Source organism: Martes martes (genome assembly GCF_963455335.1).
Source record: "Martes martes genome assembly, chromosome: 7".
NCBI classification, from domain to species: Eukaryota; Metazoa; Chordata; class Mammalia; order Carnivora; family Mustelidae; genus Martes; species Martes martes.
Window position 1 is genome coordinate 63,248,681 of NC_137894.1, and position 27,299 is coordinate 63,275,979.

General features: G+C 43.3%; 1 protein-coding gene across 1 annotated transcript in view; it reads right to left on the bottom strand.

The window, feature by feature from the left end:
- Nucleotides 1-140: 140 nt before the first annotated feature.
- The window catches only part of SPG11 (SPG11 vesicle trafficking associated, spatacsin), an 87,932-nt gene continuing 60,773 nt past the window's right edge, over nt 141-27,299 (bottom strand). Inside the window, 13 exon segments of the mRNA XM_080808204.1 lie at nt 141-765; nt 1,220-1,371; nt 2,065-2,220; nt 2,390-2,478; nt 2,910-3,078; nt 4,705-4,812; nt 5,434-5,567; nt 6,693-6,830; nt 7,248-7,446; nt 8,337-8,476; nt 22,023-22,773; nt 23,221-23,435; nt 25,622-25,784. Coding sequence (XP_080664330.1) covers nt 585-765; nt 1,220-1,371; nt 2,065-2,220; nt 2,390-2,478; nt 2,910-3,078; nt 4,705-4,812; nt 5,434-5,567; nt 6,693-6,830; nt 7,248-7,446; nt 8,337-8,476; nt 22,023-22,773; nt 23,221-23,435; nt 25,622-25,784 — 2,595 coding nt within the window. The 3' untranslated portion in view covers nt 141-584.

Below are 27,299 nucleotides of genomic sequence, written 5' to 3' on the forward strand. Positions count from 1 at the left end.
CTGAGTATAAGAAAGGACCACTTGAGTGATCTGAGGAGTTAACAGAAAGCAGTGACTACACAGCAATAATTATAGCAAATAAAGATTGTTTTAAGGCAGACAAGGGCTAAGATTTCCTTGGCAGTAATAATGACATACAGTGAATTTAAAATCTATTTTATTATAGAGATCAGTTTCTAACAAATGAAAATGTATCATCTGTTCCTTAACTGTGTAAATAATATTAAATTCCTTTGAAACTGGAATCTGCAGGCACAGGTATTCTTTAATTAATATTGTATCTCTAAATAGAAGCCAGACTTCAGGAAGATGGAGCTTTTGATCTTAATACCAATATCTATATAAATTGGTATAGATGAACAATCACTTTTAAATAATTTCCTTGTGAAAATTCTCTCATTCTTTACCCAGTATTCACAAAGGACTGGTTATGGTCAGTCCTGGGGTTTTACAATTGAAAACAAATATCCCCAATGCATTATCCTACTCTGATCACAAACATCTGTCAGTACCTCATCTTGGTACCAGAAAATAGGCGCCTAGGACATCTCGACAATAACCACCCTCCTGTCATCTGAATCCACCTAACCTGCTAGCATGTCCTTCAGACAGCAGCCAGTCTGAGGGTCCTTCAGCAGCACATTTACAATGTCAAAAAATTTGTGTTCGTATGCAAGCTTGTAATACAGGTAGACATCTTCACAGTATGTGAGTAACTTCTTCAGGTTCTTCACAGCTGTATCAACCAGTTGATGTTGTTTATATCTAGACAAACATAAGAACGTACGGGTTATAATCCTGCATTTGGAGTGAGGCCTGTCACTGACACAGCTACTTAGAGAGGATCCTGGAATTTGAGAAATTATTTAAGACTAGTATTAGGGGGTACTAGATAAACACTGAAATAATTTTCATTAAAAATGTTATCTTCATGCTCGCCTTATTTGGAGTAAGTGCGGTACTCCCAAGGGGGCCCCTGAGGTTTAGGGTTGTCGGTACCTCAGGCAGGCTGAGTAGCTATCCTCCCATTTTTAATACAGAGCACTGTGAGGACACCGTTCTCATCCATCTGTCTGCATAACTTTGTTAAATGATCTCTTGCTTCTGGGGATTCTCGACATCTGCCATCTCAGGCAGAGAGATATCTATAGGCATGTTCTATTTAGCCATAAAATTCTTACCCATGCCTTACTCAAAACAGAGGCATTTTAATACTTACTTTTTGGAAATCTCTTCAAATATACTAGATCTTAGTAACCTTTGCTGCTTAAATTCTTCCAGGTAATTAAAGTCTCCTTTAAGAATCACTCGTTGGTAGAGGATTTCTGCCCAATCGGGAGCAAAGTCATAGGCCTCGGCCACAATAGAAGCCTTAAAAGGATAGAGGGGAAGATACCGTTAAGGCCCTATTTGATGTAAAACTGAAGGCAAGCTGTTCTAGAACACAGTACTGTGCATTCGCAATGAGTGTGGGCATCATCAATTACGCAGAAAGGGTCTACATATTAGCCTTGGGAAAAAGTTTGATGTTCAACATTTCTCTGCCCTTAAACCCCATCTTGCAGTGTTTTTAATCTTCACAATGCATTAATAAAAACAGTTGAGAAACAGTATTTCCCCCCTAACGCAACTGTGTAAGGAACAGGGAAGGGCTGATTCCCTGGTAACCATTTTTTATTCAAGGGCTAAATGCCAGCCTCCCAGAAGCCCTGACTCCTGCTACCCCAGGTGCACCATCCTAGAAACACGGGCTGGGAGATGCTCGGCCTGCCAGCAGGTCTGCTCCAACCCCAACTGTGTGAGCAGCAAGGCTGTCTCCCTGTCCCTGGCCTCGTAGAGCAGGAAAAGAGACCGCACCGCCTCACCATCCTCCAACCTCTGTCCAAACAATATACTAATTAACACTGCCATGGAATCTGATTTATCAGACAGTTCAAGTTAAAAGCTTAGAACTGCCCTGGTTCTGTCACTAGCCTTGACGCCTCAGGCAAGTCACTCAACCTATGGGCCCCGGGAGAGGGACAGCAGGAGAGGATGCTGGCTAGGTTTCCCTTCCTTGCTTACCTGGTAGAATCGAGGTAGAGCCAGGAGACAGTCCATCAGCCGGTGGCGGCCCAGGTTGATGAGCATCGTATTCTGGCCCGTGTTCAGAAAGTGAATCTGCAGTGTTATCAACTTGGTGAGCCGGTGACAGTGCAGGGCCTGTCGCACACAGGAGTCCTGAGGAACAAAGGTAGAGTAGGCATAGATAGACGGTTGCCATCTCAGATCCCTGTGACTCTTCCAGCAACTGAACTAACCCCCTGCCCCCAGTCGACTCCTTTACTTGGAAAAGCCCAGGGACAAAATCGCATCCTAAGGCCGCACTGGAATAGGACTCCGCTGTTACCTTGGCGTAACTCTCCGCCGCATCCAGCATCAGGGTCAGGGCTTTCAGCAGCAGCAGCTTCAGGTGCTGCCCATCCTTGAGGCTGTCCTCTGCAGTAGAGAAGGAAACCCACCAGGTGTGTGACTCCCAAGGCTGCTCCCATCCCAGTCAGTGATGTGGGCTGGACGGGAAACGTCCCCGCCCCTGCTCGCACAGGGAGGCAGGTATGGCTTGCTCGGGTAAAGGCTACCGGGCCAAAGAGCACACTCTGGTAGGCCTCCTCCAGTTCTCAGAAATAATCAAGGCAGGCTTGCATGGCCTCAGCAGACACACTGCTTCCTGACTGATGACACCCCAGCTGCACAGACTGCAGACGGGGCTGATGCCTTCCATATCCCATTCTGCCTCCCACCTGTTCCACGAGTGGCTATGAGCAGCCACAGTGGAGAGTGGTCTCCTGGTCTCCTGCCCCTTCTCAGCCCTTAGAACCTGGGCTGGTGGGTGGCACTGGCCCAGGAGCACTGCTATGACTTGTGCTCACCCCAGGGCTGGGACTCGATCAATTTCAATTGGATGCAGGCAGCCGCTTCGTGGTTCTCCCCGATTTCCCGACACATGCTGAAGCACAGAGCGATCATGTTGTGCTTCTCACTGTCCCCAGGGCGGCAACGTTTGATGTAGTCCAGGAGGGCCGTCTTCAGGGTCCCACTCTGCCCAGAAAAAAACAGTACCAGGGTCAACCAGTGACTGCAAGGCAGGCGTGACCAGCTGAGTCCCTTGGTTCAGAAAGTTCCTTAGAAACTCTCCCCAAAAAGAAGATAACCAGAACTGAACACAGAAGTTGATGCTGCCCCGAGTATAAGAAAACAGGCACATCCTCTCTGCTGGTGAGAATGTGAATGGTAAAACAGTTGGAAGGGAGGACCTAAAAGATGTGCACACGCGCATTACTCCAGCAAGCCGCGTCTAGGAATCGACCCCTTAAGGAATAAGCAGAAAGAAGTGCTGAGATGCACGTAACAAAGATATTTAATAGCAGACAATCAGAAATCATCCAGACGTCCAAAACAAGGGCTAGGAGAATACCATGTAGCCATTAAAACCCGTGTTGATTTGGAAGATATTCATGACATGCTTATTAAGTGAGAAAAGCCAGCTCTTTATATCTACACAGCACTAGTAAAGTTTTTTTTTTTTTTTAAAGATTTTATTTATTTGACAGAAATCACAAGTAGGCAGAGAGGCAGGCAGAGACAGAGAGGAGGAAACAGGCTCCCCGCCGAGCAGAAAGCCCAACGCGGGGCTCGATCCCAGGACCCTGGGATCATGACCCGAGCCGAAGGCAGAGGCTTTAACCCACTGAGCCACCCAGGCGCCCCAGCACTAGTAAAGTTTTGCTGAAACTATGTAAATATGTATGTATCTATGTTTGTGGTACCTGTGCAGAGAAAGGGCCTAAACCAAATTGTTAGCAGTGGCTGTCTCCAGATGGTCGATAGACAACAGAGGGCTTTTTTCTGTGGCGTGCTGTTTTCCAAGTGTCTTTACACTGAATATGCATTACTTTTGTAATCAGAAAAAAAGTTACTAAAAGAATATTTACATGCAGAAATGAAAATACCTCAAAAACAATCCTGAAAACCCTCTGGGGTATCCTGTGCCTAGGTCCAGGACTTGCTCCTCTCCTGACAGTGGGACTGGGTTGTCCTGAAACTAGCCCAGCACTGGGGAGACTTTTTCTACTTCATCTCTTTAGTCCCTCTGGGCTTGAGCCCACGTTCCCAGAAGCCAAAAATGTGCCTCAGTTTTTAAGTCTTCAGAGGTACAATAGGCTAAAGCAATGAATCAGCCAAATGAATGACTTGGAAACAGAAGTCACAGAGCATGCTACAGACAGCCTGAAGGCCTGGCATGTCCACCCAAGCTTCCTCTGGGATCATCACCACAAATCGCTCTGCAGCCTTCCAGGGCCAGGCCTCGGCATTTACTTTCTAAGGCTTTCTCGTGGTCCCCCCCAAAACTCTCCACTTCTGAGCTGCTTAATCCACTTCCACTAAGCTCACTGAAGTGGTTCTTGCCCCACGTTCAGACAGGTGACCGAGGCTGAGGTGGCAGTGCGCAAACTCATTTTGTCTGTTACTTAATGTCTGTCGGCATAATCGCTACCTGGCCTGAAGCTAACCTGAAGCTACAGGTTGCAGTGCGTGTCCTAGGGAGTTCATTCCCTCCCTCCAGATCGAGCGCTCCACCCTGGTTAGGATTATTCCTGACAAGTCTGAGACTCTTAAATGTCAATAGTATATGCCATCCCAGAGCTCAAAGTACCGTACACCTACCGGATCCAACTTCTTCCTCATCAGCACTTCGAAGTAGTGCTTTTTATGCAGCAGGTCAAATATGTAGGTCATCTCCTTGTACCTTCCGATGCCAGTGAGGAGGCGCACCTGGGAAGGGCAAGGGCCGCTTGTGTCAGCAGCAGCTGGAGCTCTCTCAGCCAGCCCACCACTCCCCTCCAGTGCGGCTGCTTCCAGATGCCAAGCTCCAGGGGAGCAGAAGGGCTCATGCCAGGCCACTGTTCTTCACTCCCTCCCTCCCTTCCTGTGGACCCAACAGGGGGCCTCCTCTGGAGGATTCAGGAAGGCCAGTCACTGGGACACCAGGGGCCATCGCCGCCTTTGCTTTGTGTACACGTGACTGTAAGCGCTGATGTGCCACCAGGGGCGTGAGTCGTCAGCTCACTTCAGACAGGACACAAATCTTGTTTTGGGGGAAAATACAGCTGACTTAGCCCTCTAGAAAAACTAACTACCCTGGCAAGGGGTTGGGCCAGTCCTGGAGCATGGCAGGGATCCTTCTGAGAGCTGCTCCTCTGGAACAGTCTCTGACTGTGACAGCAGTCCTAACCTGGAGCAGAGGGCTGAGCCGCCCAGCTAGCCCCCAGTGAGGGAGTCGTATCCAGATGGGCACCTGCCCTAAGACCTCACCAGCTCTGGACTGGCTGCCAGCCTATCCATTCTCTCAAAACTTTCCTCAGAAAGGAGGGCAGGGGGTCAGGGGCTTCATACCATCAGCCCATACTCCTCACTGGGGGCCAAGTGTTTGTCTGTGAGCAGCCGGGCAGCTTGCAGGACCCGGATGATGCCCTCCATGTGGCACGTGAGCGTGAAGCAGTGATGGGCCAGGATCAGCAGCTCCGCAGCTGGGGACATGAGGCTGTGGTAAGACAAGGCTACGAACCTGGGCAGGAGGGGGAAGGGGCCTATACAGGCAGCCCGTCGGGAGCAGGCCCCCCACCGGTCCTCTGAGATCCTTGACCTCACCAGCTTTGGAGTAAAATTTGACAATAGACATATAAAACTTTAAAAATGGGTATACCCTGGAATCAGGAATTTATCTTAGGGAAATAATCATGGATGGGCATATAAACTTGCCCATAAGGATGTCTGTCCCAGTGTCTGAAACAGCAGAAAACTGGAAGCCAACTAAAGGTCTGCAATTAGGGTATAAAAATTTTTAATTCTATGAGAAATACCATGTAACCAGTAAGAAGGATATAGAAGAATACTATCATGGAAAGATGTTAGTGACAGCATGTTCATAAGGTAATTATAAACAGTCTACACATGCCATTTTTGAAAAACAGAAGCCTATAGACTCGCACAGAAGATCAGAGGGACACATACTACTGACTGCCTAGAATGAGCTAGAGACTTGTGGAAAGCCAGCAGGCTTCGAGGTCACAGTCTGGGTCCCTCTGCCATAACAGCTACAAGTTCCTCAATCTCTCTAAGCTTCAGTTTCCTTCAAAAATGGGGATGGTGATCTCTGCTGTGTGGGGTGATGGAAGAGGAAGAGGAAGCTAACTGCCAAATGTTACCAGGTTGCCTTCTTGTGCATTTTCACAGTTGGGGCTGCTTTTCCATGAATGTTTTTCTACATTTTCTTCAGTGAACTGCTGGCTCTCCACTAAGAACTTACACACCAGGGGGCGCCTGGGTGGCTCAGTGGGTTAAAGCCTCTGCCTTCAGCTCAGGTCATGATCTCAGGGTCCTGGGATCGAGCCCCGCATCGGGCTCTCTGCTCAGCGGGGAGCCTGCTTCTCCCTCTCTCTCTGCCTAATTGTGATCTCTGTCTGTCAAATGAATAAATAAAATCTTTAAAAAAAAAAAAAAAAGAAAAGAAAAGAACTTACACACCATGCTGGAGGGGTGGGGATCCAGAGCAGGAACAAGGATCCAAACAGTGTTCTGGAAAGCTAACGCCAGGAGACTTCTTGGAGACCTCCCTGGGCCCCCAACACAGAAGAAAACAGCCAAGAACTTACTGCAAGACAGTTCCCCGTGGGGAACGGAGGAAATCTTGTCCAACAACTTCATGCCTACCAACGTGCGATCTTGACACAGAGTGGTCAGCTGAAGAAACGTCTGGCTTTCCTCTGCTGGAGTGAACATCTGCTTCTGTCCTGTATGTAGAGAAAGATGGGCAAAAACGTGCGGCTTTATCCTTGCAAGCTGAGAGCAAGGTCAGAGTCCCCGGCTAAGAGGCCCACTCTGCCCAGGCCTGGGCACTGGAAGGGGATGCCGAAGAAGCCCCCAGGGCAGCTCCCTGCTCTGCTGAGCTCACATTTCTCGGCCTGGTGTCCCCTCACAGGTCAGCAGTAGTTTACCAGCTCAGAGAAGGGCATGGCTGCTCTAAGCGTTAATCCTAAAACAATCCACAAAAAGCAACAACATAAATGCCACGTGTTCTCCCGACAAGTGCAACCTGGCAACATCAGAGGACAGTGTGTGGGAGGCACAGAGGCGGAGCACCCACATCCTTACTGCTGGGACTTGAGAATGTGCTCTCAGGGGCTGGGGAGGCCTGTCGGGTGGGGTACCTGTTCCCTCCGACGGGGTCAGTAGCTCCCGGGTCACCTCTTCAGCCACAAGTTCAGCCACAGTATCTGGCTCAAGGCCCTGGGTGCTGATGAAAGCCTGGGCGCGCCTGCATCGGTCCGGCTGCCGAGAGGCCAAGATTGCCCGGAGCATGGCCTCACCATCCTGAGTGGCCACGTCTGTGTAGGAACAGCCCAACTCCTGAGAGGAAAGCAAAGTCGGTCAAAGCTCCTGTTAGGAGCCAGGAAAAAGCTAGCAAAAGGCAGCCCTTTCTGAAACCCCACATGGGATAACTCTATGGTTTGCTGAACTTAGAGATCCTGCACCCCAAGCAGAAACCTCAGAAGCAGCCAACACCGTTTTCTAGCCTTTTCTTTCACTTCACCAATGAGCTGAAGCCAAGCAAGAGAAAGAAAGGCTTGTCTTCAGAAGCCATCAGGTAACTGACATCTTGTTGAACACTGAGCTTTCTAAATGTTATGACATGCAAGAAAGTTGGATAAAAAGGCAAGAGGCCACCTTGTACTCTTCCCACAGCAGTAGCAAAACCCTCCGTCTCCAGAGACGCCCTTCCAAAGAAGGGCTTTAGTGCTTGGCCTTGTGTCCCTTGTGCTCTTCTGCTTCTTAGAGTGTATTATTTTTGCCCCTCAACCAGCACAAAGTCACAGACAATTCTCGGCTGCTGGGTTCCTGTCTTTATAGCCCTCACATTCCATTTTGTTGTATTTTACCAACTTATTTTGGGTTCTCCCCCATGGAAATCCCCCAACAATCCTGAAACTAACCAAGATATCACGGCCAGAAGGGACCTTCAGGGTTAGGTCACATACAGATGGAGAACCAGGAACCCAGAGGTGTGGAATGCCTTGCCCTCACTCTGGCTGAATGGGCCATGGCCAGGACTCAAAAGGCCCGGCACTTGGCCTGGCATCTGCCCCGTATTCCCCGGGATGCGTTTACAGGGGCCAACGTCCGGATGAGTCATCTGCTCCCACATCATCATTATCATGTGAAAGGCCAAGTTGGCAGCATCCAAAATCTACTTCCAACTTCCTGCTCCGCTCCCCCCACCCCACCCCCGGAGCACATACCTTGGCAAGTTCATACAGACACAGGACCTGCCGGCAGTAGTTCTTCCCATGGAGGCATCTGCTTGTCAGAATTTCCAGATTAGTCACCACTTCATCACTGGGGGGCAGCATCACAAACGACTGACTATCCAAACTCGAAGCTGGAAGCAGATACAGGTCTGAGGAGGGGCTTTAAGCTGCCAAGTGGAGGCCTCCCCAAAACTCCCATGACACTACCTCTCCGCTCACAGCTTCCTCCATTGCATCCCCATGACTCTCCCTGGGTCTGGGACCACTTCTGACTGGGCCCATACCCCACTTAAGCTTATTTCATCGCTGTCTTCGAGGAAATCCCAGCCTGGGATCCTCTGAAGGCCTCACAGGCTACTAGACTCCAAGCCACCTAATGAAAACACTAGATCATCACCAAAGATGTCTGCTAAACTCTCTTCCACACACCCTCCCCCTTTCCTCTAACATCACATAAGTCACCAGGTCTAGCTGACTGTGTCTCCAAAACACGTCCCCGATCACAGGCTCCCTTACAGTCTTTATGACCCTGAGTGTGAGAGGCTGCTACCGGGTCCCGCTGCCAGCTGCGCCTCCCCACATCAATCTCCCACAGATCCAGGAGTCTCTTTCCAAAATGCCCATCACAAAAACCAAGGCTCACTTGGATAGAAGCCTGAAAGGCATGATAAAAAAATTAAAATCCATTCCAGATTTTTGAAAAGAAACAAAAAGAGCTCTTAGCTGAAAACAGAAGAAAATGGTCTTAATTTGAGAAAGTGTTTCTATTAGGAAAAAAGTATTAAAGAGTATATAAGTCACACTGTTCCTCGTAACAAAAACAGAATTGAGGGGTGCCTGGGTGGCTCAGTGGGTTAAAGCCTCTGCCTTCGGCTCAGGTCATGATCCCAGGGTCCTGGGATCGAGCCCCACATCAGGCTCTCTGCTCTGCCGGGAACCTGCTTTCTCCTCTCTCTGTCTGCCTCTCTGCCTACTTGTGATCTCTCTCTGTCAAATAAATAAATAAAATCTTAAAAAAAAAAACAGAATTGAAAATTTTAAGTATGTACCAATAAAGTACTGTTAAATAATAAAAGTTTAAGTAAAATTATAATTTAAGTGTATATCAATATACAGCATTAAACAGTATATCCATACAGAATACTCTGCAGCCATTAAAAAGAACAAGGTCAATACATGTGTATTGACAGGAAAAAATGTAGAACTTAAGTTTCTTAAGTTAAACTTAAGTTTTGTTAAAAATAAATGCGGTGTATGTGTGTACATAACATGTGTAAACCCACACAGAGAAAACAACACATCCCAAGTGAGTAAAAGACGTTATTCTGGGGAACTTGGTGGGGGTGGGGGATGGCTATTGGGTGACTGATTTTCACTTTGTACTTTATGCACTTCCTTACTGTAATCTGTTACACTAAGCATGGAATACTTTTGCATTTAAGATATTACACATTTTAAAATATGCTCTAAAAACCAAAAAGTAAGTAAGTAATAACTCAGACTGGGTAATTCCCTGCTTAAAATCCTTCACTGGGGTTCCAGATTAAGGGCAGGTAGAGGCAGTTCACCGCACCCGGTCTCACCCACCGAACTTGGTGTAAATCCCGGCACACAGCAGGCTGCATGAAATGACACAAATGATCATCTTTTCCCCTCTAGTAACCTCTAGCCTGAATGCAGTGCTGCCTGAAACCCAAAACTAAGCGCTAACTCTGGCAGAGAGAGAGCACGCACTCCACAATTGCAGTCAGGGAGCAGGAGAGGGAGCTGCTACACACTTTCTCCTCTCCGCTCCCCAGCAGCCCCGGGGCTGTGGTGGGAGGGTCTGCAGCAGCAGCTGCTAAGATCCCAAACTCAGAGCTGAACCTTATTATTAGATTCGGCTGCTCTGGGCCCCAGACGATACAGTGAACCCGTTGTTTCCTTTCGCATTATCCTCCTGTCTGCTGGCCCAGGATACAGGTGTGGTCAGGGGTGTGCTAACAGAACGAGGGAGCTAGAACTCCAGCTTTGGGCCATAAGACGACAAAGGGAAGCCTGAGGGAGCAAGGAAATACCTGGGAGAGAGATTCAGAAAGCCACACAATAAAGCTCTTTATCAATTCTAGGGCTCACTCCTGGGCTTTGCATCTAGAGATCTGCTCCTTGTCAGCGTAGCAAGACCCTGACAGCCGAATTCACAGACCACCACCCAGGCTGAGGACTGACCCCAGGATGCGGCATATATACACCACGGATCTGAACAGCACCACAAAGAGGCTGGAAGCCCAACTGATAATAGAACCACAGGCAAAAGAAAGTAGGTTGGAACTTGTAGCCCAAACCTAACTAGGTCAACTATCTGCTGAAAATTTTTTGAAAGATTAAAAATTTAAAAAATCACCATTCCTCATAAGATTTATACAAGACCCAGAATCTCATAACATACTTTCCAAAATGTCCAGGATGCAACTCAAAATTACTCAACATACAAAAATTTTGCAGGAAAATCTCAATTCATAGGAGAAAAGACAACAGATGACATCTAGTACTAAAATGACATAAATGGGGGCGCCTGGGTGGCTCAGTCATTGGGCGTTTGCCTTCAGATCGGGTCATGATTCGGGCCCCCTGCTTCTCACTCACCCACTCCCCCTGCCTGTGTTTCCTTCTTACTGTGTCTCTCCCTATCAAATAAATAAATAAAATCTTAAAAAATAAATAAATAAGATGACATAAATGTTGAAGTTACCTGATAGTTTAAAGCAGCTATTATACAAACTGTTACAACAATTATAAATGTTCTTGAGACAGACTGAAAAACAAAAAGTCTCAAAGAAACTGAAGGTATAAAGAAGAAAATGGAAATTTTGGAAGTGAAAAATAACTGAAATTTTAAAATCACAGAAATAAACTCAACAGCAGCATGTAAATACCAGAGGAAAGAGTCACTGAAACTGAAAATGGACAAACAGAAATTATCCAATCTGGGAAAAAAAATTTCCAATCTGAACAAGAAAGAGAAAAAAAAAAATCGGAAAAAAATAAAGAGTAAAGTCTAAAGGACTTGTAAGACAGCAGAAACAAGAGTTCTGTGATTTGTGTCACTGGTGTCCCAGAAGGGAAAGACTACGAGTATGGTGCTGAAAAAGTATTTGAAAACATAATGTCTGAAAACTAGTTAAATCTGACGAAACATATAAATGCAAACATTCAAGAATGTTCAGTGAACCCCAAACAGGATAAACTCAAAGAAATACATGCCCCTCATGTAAAATCAAACTGCTGAAGATTAAACATAGAAAAAAAAATCTTGAAAGCAACCAGAGAAAAATGCATTATCCATAGGGGAATGATTCAAATGACTGCAGATTATTCGTCAGATGCCATGGAGATCAAAAGTTGTACAACATTTTTAAGCACTGAAAAAAAAATTACGAATTTTCTATATCCAGCAAAAATCATCCTCCAGGAATGAAGGTGAAATAGACATTCTCAGATAAGATAAACAATGAAGAAAAACTAAGAGAATGTGTTACTAGCAGACAACTAGAATCACTAAAGGAGAATCGCTAAAGGAAGTCCTTCAGACAGAGGGAAGAGAAACTAGAAGGAAACTTGGAACAACAGGAATGAAGGAAGAACAAAAAAATTGTCAATATCTGAGTAAATACAATTATTCTCCTCTTGAGTTTTTAAAAATATGTTTTTTGGTTGAAAGTAAAAATTCTAGCACTGTTTTATGGGGTTTTCAATGTCATGTAGATGTAATATAATAAGACAAGTAGGGGCACCTGGGTGGCTCAGTTGGCTAAGCGATGGGGACTCTTAAGTTTCAGCTCAGGTCATGATCTCAGGGTTGTGAGACTGAGGCCCCTCTCAGATTCTCCTAGCTTGGCTCAGAGTCTGCTTGAGATTCTCTGCCCCTCCCTCCGCCCCCCTCACCCCTCCACAGCTTGTGCACAGGTGCACGTGCTCTCAAAAAAAAAAAGAAAAAGAAAAAAAGAAAAGAAGAGAAAAGAAAAGTAGGACATAAGGGCAAAGAAGTGACTTTAAGGTGGTAAGGTTTCCACATTCCAGCTGAGGTAGTAAAATACCTATTTTAAGTACACTGTAAAAAATGTTTAATGTAATCCACAAACCAACCAATGAAAAACCTATGCAAAGCCACATAGTCAAAATTAGAATAAATTAAAATGGAAGACTAAAAAATGTTCAAATAACCCAAAGGCAGGAAAAAATGTTTCTTCAAAAACCACAAACTCAGGAGGAGTCAAGATAGTGGAGAAGTAGCTGGCTAAGACTACATCAGGTAGGAAGAGATCAGTTAGAAAGCTTATCAAACCAGTGCAAACACCTACAAATCCAACAGGAGATCAAAGAGAAGAAGAACAGCAATTCTAGAAACAGAAAATCGACCACTTTCTGAAAGGTAGGACCGGCAGAGAAGTGAATCCAAAGCGACGGGAAGACAGACCGCGGGTGGAGGGGCTGGCTCCCGACAAGTGGCAGAGCAACGGAGCACAACATCAGGACTTTTAAAAGTCTGCTCCACGGAGGGACAACGCTCCAGAGGCTAAATCGGGGTGAAGCACACGCGGGGCCAGCGTGGCCCTAGGTCCCGCAGGGTCACAGAAGGATCGGGGGTGTCTGAGTGTCGCAGAGCTCACAGGTATTAGACAGGGGAAGCCGGCTACAGAGACAGAGCCGAGGAGTGAGCTCTCAGCTCGGGGTTACCTTGAATGGGTCACAGGCTGGGTGATCTCGGAGCACGGCCAGAGGCCAGGGAGACGGGAGTGATTGGGCTCTTTTCTCTGAGGGTGCACTGAGGAGTGGGGCCCCGAGCTCTTGGCTCCTCCGGGCCAGGGATTGGGAGGCCGCCATTTTCATTCCAGTCCTCCAGAACTCTACGGAAAGCGTTCAGGGGACAAAAGCTCCCGAAAGCGAACCTGAGCAGATTACTTAGCCCGGCCCCTGGTAAGGGTGGTGCAATTCCACCTGGGGCAAAGACACTTGAGAATCACTACAACAGGCCCCTCCCCCAGAAGATCAACAAGAAATCCAGCCAAGACCAAGTTCACCTACCAAGGACAGCAGCAGAATTCCAGAGGAAGAGAAAGCAAAGCACAGAACTCATGGCTTTCTCCCCATGATTCTTTAGTCTTGCGGTTAATTAAAATTTTTTTTAATTATATTTTTTTTCCTTCTGCTAATTTTTTTTTAACTTTTACCCTTTTCTTTTTTAACGTTTTTAAAAAATTTTTTTATTATTATTTTTAAAGATTTTATTTATTTATTTGACAGACAGAGATCACAAGTAGGCAGAGAAGCAGGCAGAGAGAGAGGAGGAAGCAGGCTCCCTGCTGAGCAGAGAGTCTGATGCGGGGATTGATCCCAGGACCCTGGGATCATGACCTGAGCTGAAGGCAGAGGCTTTAACCCACTGAGCCACCCAGGCGCCCCTCTTTTTTAACGTTTTTTAACTAGTTTATCTAATATATATATATATTTTTTCTTTTTTATATTTTTTATTTGTTTTCTTTTTTACTTTTTTTTTTTTTTTTTTTTTGTCTGAACTTCTTTTTATCTCCCCCCCACGATTTGGGGTCTCTTCTGATTTGGTTAAAGCGCATTTTCCTGGGGTCTTTGCCACCCTTTCAGTATTTTCTTTGCTCCTTCATATACTCTTATCTGGACAAAATGACAAGGCAGAAAAACTCACCACAAAAAAAAAGAACAAGAGGCAGTACCAAAGGCTAGGGACCTAATCAATACAGACATTCGTAATATGTCAGATCTAGAGTTCAAATGACGATTCTCAAGGTTCTAGCCGGGCTCGAAAAAGGCATGGAAGATATTAGAGAAACCCTCTCTGGAGAGATAAAAGTCCTTTCTGGAGAAATAAAAGAACTAAAATCTAAGTTGAAATACAAAAAGCTATTAATGAGGTGCAATAAAAAATGGAGGCTCTTACTGCTAGGATAAATGAGGCAGAAGAAAGAATTAGTGATATAGAAGACCAAATGACAGAGAATAAAGAAGCTGAGCAAAAAAGAGACAAACAGCTACTGGACCACGAGGGGAGAATTCGAGAGATAAGTGACACCATAAGACGAAACAACATTAGAATAATTGGGATTCCAGAAGAAGAAGAAAGAGAGAGGGGAGGAGAAGGTATATTGGAGAGAATTATTGGAGAGAATTTCCCTAATATGGCAAAGGGAACAAGCATCAAAATCCAGGAGGTGCAGAGAACCCCCTCAAAATCAACAAGAATAGGTCCACACCCCGTCACCTAATAGTAAAATTTACAAGTCTTAGCGACAAAGAGAAAATCCTGAAAGCAGCCCGGGAAAAGAAGTCTGTAACATACAATGGTAAAAATATTAGATTGGCAGCAGACCTATCCACAGAGACCTGGCAGGTCAGAAAGAACTGGCATGATATATTCAGAGCACTGAACAAGAAAAACATGCAGCCAAGAATACTATATCCAGCTAGGCTATCATTGAAAATAGAAGGAGAGATAAAGAGCTTCCAGGACAAACAAAAACTGAAAGAATTTGCAAACACCAAACCAGCTCTACAGGAAATACTGAAAGGGGTCCTCTAAGCAAAGAGAGAGCCTAAAAGTAGTAGATCAGAAAGGAACAGAGACAATATACAGTAACAGTCACCTTACAGGCAATACAATGGCACTAAATTCATATCTCTCAATAGTTACCCTGAATGTTAATGGGCTAAATGCCCCAATCAAAAGACACAGGGTATCAGAATGGATGAAAAAACAAAACTCATCAATAATTTGCCTACAAGAAACTCATTTTAGACCCGAAGACACCTCCAGATTTAAAGTGAGGGGGTGGAAAACAATTTACCATGCTAATGGACATCCCAAGAAAGCTGGGGTGGCAATCCTTATATCAGATCAATTAGATTTTAAGCCAAAGACTATAATAAGAGATGAGGAAGGACACTATATCATACTCAAAGGGTCTGTCTGACAAGAAGATCTAACAATTTTAAGTATCTATGCCCCTAATGTGGGAGCAGCTAACTATATAAACCAATTAATAACAAAATCAAAGAAACACATCAACAATAATACAATAATAGGAGGGGACTTTAACACTCCCCTCACTGAAATGGACAGACCATCCAAGCAAAAGATCAACAAGGAAATAAAGGCCTTAAATGACACACTGGACCAGATGGACATCACAGTTATATTCAGAACATTTCATCCCAAAGCAACAGAATACACATTCTTCTCTAGTGCACATGGAACATTCTCCAGAATAGATCACATCCTGGGTCATAAATCAGGTCTCAACTGGTATCAAAAGACTGGGATCATTCCCTGCATATTTTCAGACCACAATGCTCTGAAGCTAGAACTCAATCACAAGAGGAAATTTGAAAAGAACACAAATACATGGAGACTAAACAGCATCCTTCTAAAGAATGAATGGGTCATCCAGGAAATTAAAGAAGAATTGAAAAAATTCATGGAAACAAATGATAATGAAAACACAATCGTTCAAAATCTGTGGGACACAGCAAAGGCAGTACTGAGAGGAAAATATATAGCGGTACAAGCCCTTCTCAAGAAACAAGAAAGGTCTCAAATATACAACCTAACCCTACACCTAAAGGAGCTGGAGAAAGAACAAGAGAGAAAGCCTAAACCCAGCAGGAGAAGAGAAATCATAAAGATCAGAGCAGAAATCAATGAAATAGAAACCAAAAAAACAATAGAACAAATCAACGAAACTAGGAGCTGGTTCTTTGAAAGAATTAATAAGATTGACAAACCCCTGGCCAGACTTATCAAAAAGAAAAGAGAAAGGAACCAAATAAATAAAATCATGAATGAAAGAGGAGAGATCACAACTAACACCAAAGAAATACAAACAATTATAAGAACATACTATGAGCAACTCTACGCCAATAAATTTGACAATCTGGAAGAAATGGATGCATTCCTAGAGACATATAAACTACCACAATTGAACCAGGAAGAAATAGAAAGCCTGAACAGACCCATAACCAGTAAGGAGATTGAAACAGTGATCAAAAATCTCCCAACAAACGAGAGCCCAGGGCGAGATGGTTTCCCAGGGGAATTCTACCAAACATTTAAAGAAGAACTAATTCCTATTCTCCTGAAACTGTTCCAAAAAGTAGAAATGGAAGGAAAACTTCCAAACTCATTTTATAAGGCCAGCATCACCTTGATCCCAAAACCAGACAAGGATCCCATCAAAAAAGAGAATTACAGACCAATATCCTTAATGAACACAGAGGCGAAAATTCTCACCAAAATACTAGCCAATAGGATTCAACAATACATTAAAAGGATTATTCACCACGACCAAGTGGGATTTATTCCAGGGCTGCAAGGTTGGTTCAACATCTGCAAATCAATCAATGTGATACAACACATTAATAAAAGAAAGAACAAGAAACATATGATACTCTCAATAGATGCTGAAAAAGCATTTGACAAAGTACAGCATCCCTTCCTGATCAAAACTCTTCAAAGTGTAGGGACAGAAGGCACGTACCTCAATATTATCAAAGCGATCTATGAAAAACCCACCGCAAATATCATTCCCAATGGAGAAAAACTGAAAGCTTTTCCGCTAAGGTCAGGAACACGGCAGGGATGTCCATTATCACCACTGCTATTCAACATAGTACTAGAAGTCCTAGCCTCAGCAATCAGACAACAAAAAGAAATTAAAGGCATCCAAATCGGCAAAGAAGAAGTCAAACTATCACTCTTTGCAGATGATATGATACTGTATGTGGAAAACCCAAAAGACTCCACTCCAAAACTGCTAGAACTTGTACAGGAATTTAGTAAAGTGTCAGGATATAAAATCAATGCACAGAAATCAGTTGCATTTCTCTACACCAACAACAAGACAGAAGAAAGAGAAATCAAGGACTCAATCCCGTTTACAATTGCACCCAAAACTGTAAGATACCTAGGAATAAATCTAACCAAAGAGGCTAAGAATCTATACACAGAAAACTATAAAGTACTCATGAAAGAAACTGAGGAAGACACAAAGAAATGGAAAAATGTTCCATGCTCCTGGATTGGAAGAATAAATATTGTGAAAATGTCTATGCTACCTAAAGCAATCTACACATTTAATGCAATCCCTATCAAAATCCCACCCATTTTTTTTCAAAGAAATGGAACAAATAATCCTAAAATTTATATGGAACCAGAAAAGACCTCGAATAGCCAAAGGAATATTGAAAAAGAAAGCCAAAGTTGGTGGCATCACAATTCCAGACTTCAAGCTCTATTACAAAGCTGTCATCATCAAGACAGCATGGTACTGGCACAAAAATAGACACATAGATCAATGGAACAGAATAGAGAGCCCAGAAATAGACCCTCAACTCTATGGTTAACTAATCTTCAACAAAGCAGGAAAGAATGTCCAATGGAAAAAAGACAGCCTCTTCAATAAATGGTGTTGGGAAGATTGGATGGCCACATGAAGAAAAATGAAATTGGACCATTTCCTTACACAACACATGAAAATAGACTCAAAATGGATGAAGGACCTCAATGTGAGAAAGGAATCCATCAAAATCCTTGAGGAGAACACAGGCAGCAACCTCTTCGACCTCAGCCACAGCAACTTCTTCCTAGGAACATCACCAAAGGCAAGGGAAGCAAGGGCAAAAATGAACTATTGGGATTTCATCAAGATCAAAAGCTTTTGCACAGCAAAGGAAACAGTTAACAAAACCAAAAGACAACTGACAGAATGGGAGAAGATATTTGCAAACGACATATCAGATAAAGGGCTAGTGTCCAAAATCTATAAAGAACTTAGCAAACTCAACACCCAGAGAACAAATAATCCAATCAAGAAATGGGCAGAAGACATGAACAGAGTTCTGCAAAGAAGACATCCAGATGGCCAACAGAAACATGAAAAAGTGCTCCACATCACTCGGCATCAGAGAAATACAAATCAAAACCACAATGAGAGATCACCTCACACCAGTCAGAATGGCTAAAATTAACAAGTCAGGAAATGACAGATGTTGGCGAGGATGCGGAGAAAGGGGAACCCTCCTACACCGTTAGTGGGAATGCAAGCTGGTGCAACCAATCTGGAAAACAGCATGGAGGTTCCTCAAAAAGTTGATAATAGAACTACCCTATGACCCAGCAATTGCACTACTGGGTATTTACCCTAAGGATACAAATGTAGTGATCCAAAGGGGCACGTGCACCCAAATGTTTATAGCAGCAATGTCTACAATAGCCAAACTATGGAAATAACCTAGATGTCCATCAACAGATGAATGGATAAAGAAGATGTGGTATATATACACAATGGAATATTATGCAGCCATCAAAAGAAATGAAATCTTGCCATTTGCAACAACGTGGATGGAACTAGAGGGTATCATGCTTAGTGAAATAAGTCAGTCAGAGAAAGAAAACTATCATATGATCTCCCTGATATGAGGACGTGGAGATGCAACATGGGGGTTTGGGGAGTAGGAGAAGAATAAATGAAACAAGATGGACTCGGGAGGGAGACAAACCATAAGTGACTCTGAATCTCACAGAACAAACTGAGGGTTGATGGGGGGAGGGGGGTCAGGAGAGGGGGGTGAGGTTATGGACATTGGGGAGGGTATGTGCTATGGTGAGTGCTGTGAAGACCTGTACCCCTGGGGATAAAAATACATTATATGTTTATAAAAAAATAAAAAAATTTAAAAAAAACCCCACAAACTCTTCAAAGGTGAAAAAGATAACCTAATTAGTTGTATAACTAAGAAAGAAATTAAATTTGTAGTTTAAAGTCTTCCAAAGTGGGGCACATGGGTGGCTCAGTGGGTTAAAGCCTCTGCCTTCGGCTCAGGTCATGATCCAAGGGTCCTGGGATTGAGCCCTGCATTAGGCTCTCTCTCTGCTCGGCAGGGAGCCTGCTTCCCTTCCTCTCTCTCTGTCTGCCTCTCTGCCTACTTGTGATCTCTGTCTGTCAAATAAATAGATAAAATCTTTTAAAAAAAGTTATTTATAAAAAATAAATTAAAAAAAAAAAAAGTCTTCCAAAGCATAAATCTCCAGGTTCAGATCGTTTTACTACTAAATTCTACTGACCACCTAAAGAGGAACTAACACCAATTCCATTACAATGTCTTCCAAAGGGAGAAAAAACAAAACAAAACAGAAGAGGAAGGCGTGCTTTCCAACTCATGAAACCAGCATTACCCAGATACATAAATCAGGCAAAGTGTACCCCACAAAAAAGTACAGGTCAATATTCCTCATGAATATAAATGTAAACATTTTCAAAGTAGAAAACTGATTATAATAATGTATCTAAAAGTTGTAATGCACTATGACTAAGTGGGATTTATCTTGGGAAGGCAAAGCTCGTTTAATATTTTAAGATTAATGTAATCTACCTAGTGTAATCAATAGTCTAAAGAAAAAAACCCATATAACCATATCAATAGATGCAGAAAAAAATGACAAAATTCAATATTGATTCATGATAAAAAGACTCTCACAAACTAGTAATAGAAGGGAACTTCCTCAACATGACAAAGATTATCTTCAAAAAAACCTATAGCTGGGGCGCCTGGGTGGCTCAGTGGGTTGGGGCCTCTGCCTTTGGCTCAGGTCATGATCCCAGGGTTCTGGGATCAAGCCCCGTGTCGGGCTTTCTGCTTGGCAGGGAGCCTGCTTCCCCACCTCTCTCTCTCTCTCTCTGCCTGCGTCTCCACCTACTTGTGATCTCTATCTGTCAAATAAATAAATAAAATCTTAAAAAAAAAAAAAAAACCTATAGCTAATATCATACTTAACTATGAAAGACTGAATGCTTTCAAAGACAGTCTCTTTAACAAATGGTTCTAGGAAAACTGGACAGCTACATGCATAAGAATGAAACTGGATCCTTTCTTACACCACACACACACACACACAATTCATAATGGATTAGAGATCTAAATGTGAGACCTGAAACCATTAAATTCTTAGAAGAAAACATAGGCAGCAATCTCTCTGACAGCTGTGAAACATTTTTCTACATGCCTTCTCAGGCAAGGGAGAAAAAGCAAAATTAAACTATCAAGACTACACTAAAATAAAAAGCTTTTACGCAGCAAATGAAACCATCAACAAAACAAAATACAGACTACTGAATGGGACAAGATATTTGCAAATACATAGCTGATAAGGGGTTAATACATACAGAACTTCTATAACTCAACACCAAAAACTCCACAAATAATCCAACTAAAAAAATATAAGACATGAATAGACGTTTTTCCAAAGACATGAAGTTGGCCAAAAGACACATGAAAAGATGCTCAACATACCTCATCATTGGGGAAATGCAAATCAAAACCACAATGAGATATCACTTTATACCTGTCAGAATTGCTAAAATAAAAAAAAAAACACAAGAAATAACAAGTGTTGGTGAGGAAAAGGAATCCTTGTGCACTCTTGGTGGGAATCCCAGCCAGTGCAGCCACTGTGGAAGACAGTATGGAGGTTTCTCTAAAAATTAAAAATAGATCTACCCTATGATCCAGTAATTCCACTACTGGATATTTACCCAAAGAACACAAAAACACTAATTCAAAAAGATATATGCACCCCTATGTTTGTTGCAGCATTATTTATAATAATCAGGATATGAAACCAACCCAAGCGTCTATTCATAGATGAATGGATAAAGAAGATGTGGTGTATGTATGTGTGTGTATACACACACACACACACACACACACACACACACAATGAAATACTACTCAGCCATAGGAAAGAATGAAATCTTGCCATTTGCAACAATACGGATGGATTTAGAGGGTATAATGCTAAGAAGTCAGTCAGAAAAAGAAATACCATATAATTTCACTAATACATGGGATTCAAGAAACAAATGAACAAAGAAAAAAAGAGACAAAAAATACTCTTAACTATACAGAACAAACTGGTGGTTACCAGAGGAGAGGTGGGTGCAGGGATGGATGAAACTGGTGAAGGCCATTAAGATTCCACTTATCCTGATAAGCAATGAGTAATGTTTAAAAATATTGAATCACACTGTACACCTGAAACTATACTGTTTGCTAATCATACTTGAATTAAAAGAAGAAAAGACTGAATGCTCTCTACCTAAAATCTGTAACAAGGCAAGTATATCTGCTCTTACCATTCCTATCCAATGTCATACCAGAAGTCCTAGCCAGGGCAATAAAGTGAGACAAAGAAATAATAGGCATTCGGACTGGAAAGGAAGATATAAAACCATCTCTATTCACAGATAGTATTGTCTGTAGAAAATACTAAGGAATCTATAAGAAAACCCCTAGGATAAGCAAGTTTAGCAAGGTCATAGGATACAAGAGTAACACAAAAATCAGTATATTTCTATATGCCATATTAGAAACATGACTAATGGTATAGAGTAAACTTCAATGAACTAGCTACAAGTCAAGTAGATTCCCTCCAACTTGGATATACAGCTAGTTAAAAGACTTAAGTTTCTATTTCACTGACAAGTTAACTACCTAGTTTATGGATTACCCTTGACTTGTTCAACCAGTATGCCAAAAGGAACCGTTTCCTTCCAGGAAAGAATGCCCACAGCTCAGTTCGGGACTCAGGGCTGTTTGCTCTCCTTCACTTACTGCTTTGGACTTTTCTTAGTGGAGTGCCAGGTTCTTCTTCCTCAAGCCGCTGGGCGCTTTGTAGGAGAGCACGGATCTCTGGGTGCAGGCCATCCACACTAGCTTCCCCTGCGGCCAGTGCTCTGCAGTGCAACACCAAGGTGACATCTTGGTTGTAGAAATGAAAATACTGACACACTCTACTTGCTTCATGGACACAGCCATCATCCAATAGGCGCCCAATCAGAGAGTTAAGGGACTCCTGCTCCTTCCAATCCAGTCTGCTCTCACAAGTCTCTTTGGATGGAAGGCCATTAAGTTCTAAGTATTTTGCTGTGTTCAGAGCAGCCAACATGGAGAGTGAAAACTTGTGGGCTACACTATCAAAGGACGGCTCCGCACTAGTTGAGATGTGCTGAGGAAACCTGGGCTCTGCGTCCTCCTGTTTCTCTCTGAGGGCGTGCTGGGCAATGCGGCAGCGCCAGATCTGCTTCTCCAGCTCCTCCAGCTCGTCCACAGGCCCTGGGGCCTCCCGAGCAAGCCAGTGAGCCGCCAGTGTGAGCAGCAGACGGCGCTCCTCCAGCCCGGGTGGTCCCTCCACCCCTGGGGCCTCAGGGGCCTCCTGGCCCTGAGCTGAGAAAAAGAAAGCGGCTGCTCTGCTTGAAATGGCATTTTTCTTAAAATTCTCATGACACTTTGTCCAGAAGTCAATTCTTGTTTGTTTCAGGGCCCACTGGTCAGTGTGTTGTAAGGTCTGCATTTCCTGTGTTATCTGTGAAATTTAACAAAACACTTTTTAGCCCCTCCTGGATAAAGAAGTATCAGAAATGCTAATGCTCCCTCGGTAGGCCGTACTAGTCAAAGCCAAATCAAGTCCAAGAACATGAGACTCAGCTACAGATGATCCTGGATATTTTATCTGGAAAGTTAAACTATGAAAAGCAATTCTACATTTATCTAATTGAAGGGGGTTCAAGATGAAGCCATCTCATATTTAATTCTATTCAAAGCATAAGAGTTGTAGCACACCCTATAAGCTAACCTTGGTTTCAAGCACACATTCTACACTAATGGGCATCCCAGGGCTCATCCATTTCTGAAAGTCATGTGTGTATACAAAGTAAACAAGCCTCTCCTATAAATCACTTATCTCATCTGATTCTGTTTAACGCTAGATCAAAAAGCTAAGATTTCAAATAACTTAAAAGACTAATGATACCTCTTCAATAACCAAGTTGTCCACAGGTAGTTCTGCTAATTCTGCTACTCTTCTGGCCAAAGCAAACCGTCCCTCTGTCTCCAGTTTTTCCAAAATAGATTTACATTCGTGCTGGAAATTCTCAAGGCTGTAGCTGTTAATAATTACATGATTAATGGCTATGGATGTGTCCTTTAAAATTTGGCTAAGGACACAGAGCTTCTTCACATCTGGACCTGTGCCAAAGAGAAGAGGGTATAAAACATTTTATCAGTAAAAGGCTGCTATCAGAGTGAAAGTATGTATGTTTAACACAATAATGTGAGTAAAAGAAAACACAAAAAAACGGTTTCTATACTCTGACTGGCTAGCAGATGAAGCCACAAGCCATCTCCTATATAGTAAGAACTTTCAAGATTCACGTAGGGACCCCATCTACACAGCTGGCTTTATATTCAGGGTGGGGGGTCGGTAGTCCTGTTATGTGGTAGCGAAGATCTGGCCATTCATTCAGGCCAACCCCACCACTTTCTGAATTTTTCTCCAACGTTGAACACATTTATTTTTATGATTGTTTACTTGCTCATTCAGTGCAGATATCATGTGAATTAAGACACAGAACTGGGGCACCTAGGTGGCTCAGATGGTTAAGCATCTGCTTTCAGCTCAGGTCATGATCCCAGGGTTCTGGGATGGAGGCCAACATCGGGCTCCCTGCTCAGTGGGGAGCCTGCTTTCCCCTCTCTCTGTGCCCCTCTCCCAGCTTATGCTCTCTTCGCTCTGTCAAATAAATAAATAAAATCTTAAAAAAAAAAAAAAAGACAGAACAGGTAGGACAGCTGAAACTGCAGCTGGCCAATAGCCAAGTCTCCTCATATTCTGAATGGAGCATCACTTGCTCCTTTGGACAACTATTTAAACCAGGGAGACCCAGCTGAGTTGTTGTTGTTCCTTTTTTTTTAAAGATTTTTTTTTTTTTAGATTTTATTTTTTATTTGACAGAGAGAAACACAGTGACAGAGGGAACACAAGCAGGAGGAGTGGCAGGCAGAGGGAGAAGCACTCTCCGAGGAGTAGGGAGCCTGATTCAGGGCTCGATCCCAGGACCCTGGGATCATGACCTGAGCCGAAGGCAGATGGTTAATGACTGAGCCACCCAGGCGCCCCTAAAGATTTATCTATTAATTGAAGAGCGAGAGCATGGAGCAAGGTGGAGGGGCAGAAAGAGTCTTAAGCAGAGTCCATGCTGAGCACAGAGTCTGATTTGGGGCTCGATGCCATGATCCTGAGATCATGACCTGAGCCGAAACCAAGTACAGGCATGAAAACTTCTGTAGGAGCCTATTCCCAATGGCACCTGCTGGGCTGTGGTCTGATTTAGGTAGTTCTGGGGACAGGGAGACACCCTGCACAATATCCACCAGTAGTGAGATGCTGGGTTTCTTTGTTGACAGCATATAAAACCTAGGTTTTTAGAGAAACAATTTCTTTTCTCTAGGCACATGTTATACACACACAGAACACAAATGTGCTATAAAAACAATTATATGAATAAAAGCAGTATAACAATTAACAACATAGATAATCCTTGTACTTTTTCAAGGATACAGTAACTCTGGCAAGAAAATAGGATGTTCATTTCTGAAAAAAATTAAAATTACTACAGATCAGTGAAAACATCTGTATGTTAAAAGGACCTACTATTTGGTCTACAGAGTCATGGACAAGTCCCCTCCTATTGACACTGCATTTTGGAAACACCCCTATTTGTGTCCAGTCCTCAGCCCTGACAGCCCACACCACAGGCACCGAGCCTGGCATTGTCACTCTTCTGTGCAGATATGAGCTCTGCAGGTGACTACCTGTGAGTTTAAATGTGATAAAATAACCCCAGTCATGAAAAACGTCAGAATCTAGTAGGAAACAAAAACATAATCATGCAACAGAAACTTAAAATTATCAAGTAGAAAAGAAGGTAAGGCAGTAATTGGTTTCACTTGATCGGCAAAAACCTTAAGAGACTGCCGTTGTCTGGAGGAATCTGCAAAAAATAAGCATCACTGGTCTTTGAAAATTTCAAAATGGATTAGTCATTCCTGAAGCAGAGTATGTGACCCCGAGCAACGATGCCATGTTAAGGAATGACAGTGACAGGGTGGTGACTAGCCAGGGGGAAATGCAGCTGACAAGTCCTCAGAAGAAGACAACTGTATTATTTATGTTGTCTCCAGTTGTGCTGTGTTTCAAATGCTTTAACCACGACTGCAGTTTCCTGCAACCTCTTCTTCAGACCTCATTATGGACTGTAAATGTAATGTTATATATCATATGCATTTTCACTTTCTGAACGCCCTTCTCAAGTACTCTCAAGATTAAGGAAGCTAATTTCTTAACAACAATTTAACTATAAGGACTGTCTTACCATCAGAGAAGAGATTTTCTATTCCAACAAAGAGCTGTAACAACTTCCCCAGTTCATACTGGGTCCCACACTGCTGCAGCATAAGCTTCAGAAGAAAACACACGTGCTCCTTCAGCCATGGGGCAGGGATGGTAGTGTGGACCCTTGTGGCTGCTGTTTCAACCTAGGGAAATAAGAGGGGGTGAGGAAAGCTGCTTTCGCAGGAACAAATCAAAACCTCCAAATGTGGAAAGAGCTAAGAAAGCCACGGTACCATCATGAGTCATCTCCTCTCACAAAGGGGAATGCTTATTCAGATCCTTTCCAAATGCCAAGAATTGGAAACACGCCTCAGAGGAGGGGCAAAAATAAGCCCTCCTTGGCAGCTCTGTGGTCTGTCTCTCTGTGAGATGTCCTATTGGAGAGAGCTGTGTGTGTACAAGTCAAGGATAAACAAGAGACCTAAAGACTGAATGCTAACTATGGAGTAAATGGATGTAAATACCCTCAAGTTAGTGACTGCCCAAGTAATAACCCTGTGAGTTTCTGTGACATTAACCCAACACGTTTCACTTAACAGCTTTTGAGAGGGATGTAGGCTTGCCCTGGAGTCCAAAAGATCTGAAATTCACATATTAAGACCTCTTAGAAAGATTTAATTTGAGGTACCTGGGTGGCTCAGCGGGTTAAAGCCTCTGTCTTTGGCTCAGGTCATGATTCCAGGGTCCTGGGACTGAGCCCCGCATTGGACTCTCTGCTCGGCGGGGAGCCTGTTTACCCCTCTCTCTCTCTGCCTGCCTCTCTACTTACTTGTGATCTCTGTCTGTCAAATAAATAGAATCTTTAAAAAAGAAAGAAAGAAAGAAAGAAAGAAAGAAAGAAAGAAAGAAAGAAAGAAAGAGAAGGAAGGAAGGAAAAGGAAAGAAAGAAAAAGATTTAACATTGCCCAACTTATTCTACCTGTTTGCTTGTAGTTTCTACTACCATTAGGGGAGGATCTCGATTAAGAAGTCTGGATTTATGGCACTACAATCGAATGCTAGAAATATTAATAGGAAGATGACCCCAAGTGGCAAGCTACATTAGCTTGAATTAGAGCATGAGTTCTTAGCCTTTATTTACTTGTTTACTACCCTTGCTGCTGTTAAGAAGAGGGTCTACAGCAGGCAGATGATGGAACTGGTCAAAAGAAAAACATACATGGAAGTAAAGGGTGGAGGCAAGGATGGAAGAGGAGCACTGTCCCTCCACAGGGACAAGCTGGAGCAGAGGCAGTCAGGCCAGAGTAAGAAGACACCTGGGAGGCCCTAAATATACAATGAAAAACTATAAAACTCCTAAGAGATAATATAAGAGAAAACGCAGATGACCCTGCATATAGTGATACCTTCTTAGATACAATGCCAAAGACATTAATCCATGAAAAAAATTGATCAGATTGATCTCATTAAAATTAAAAACTTCTGCTCCACAAAACAAAATCTCAAGAGAATTAGAAGGCTAGCAACAGATTGAGAGAAAATATTTGTGAAAGACACATCTGATGTTGGATTGTTATCCAAAATACACAAAGAACTGTTGAAGTGGCAAACAAACAAACAAACAAACTACAATTCTACTAAGAAATAGGCTAGGGGCACCTGGCTGGCTCAGTAAGAAGAGCATGCAAGTCCTGATCTTGGGGTTGTGAGTTTGAGCC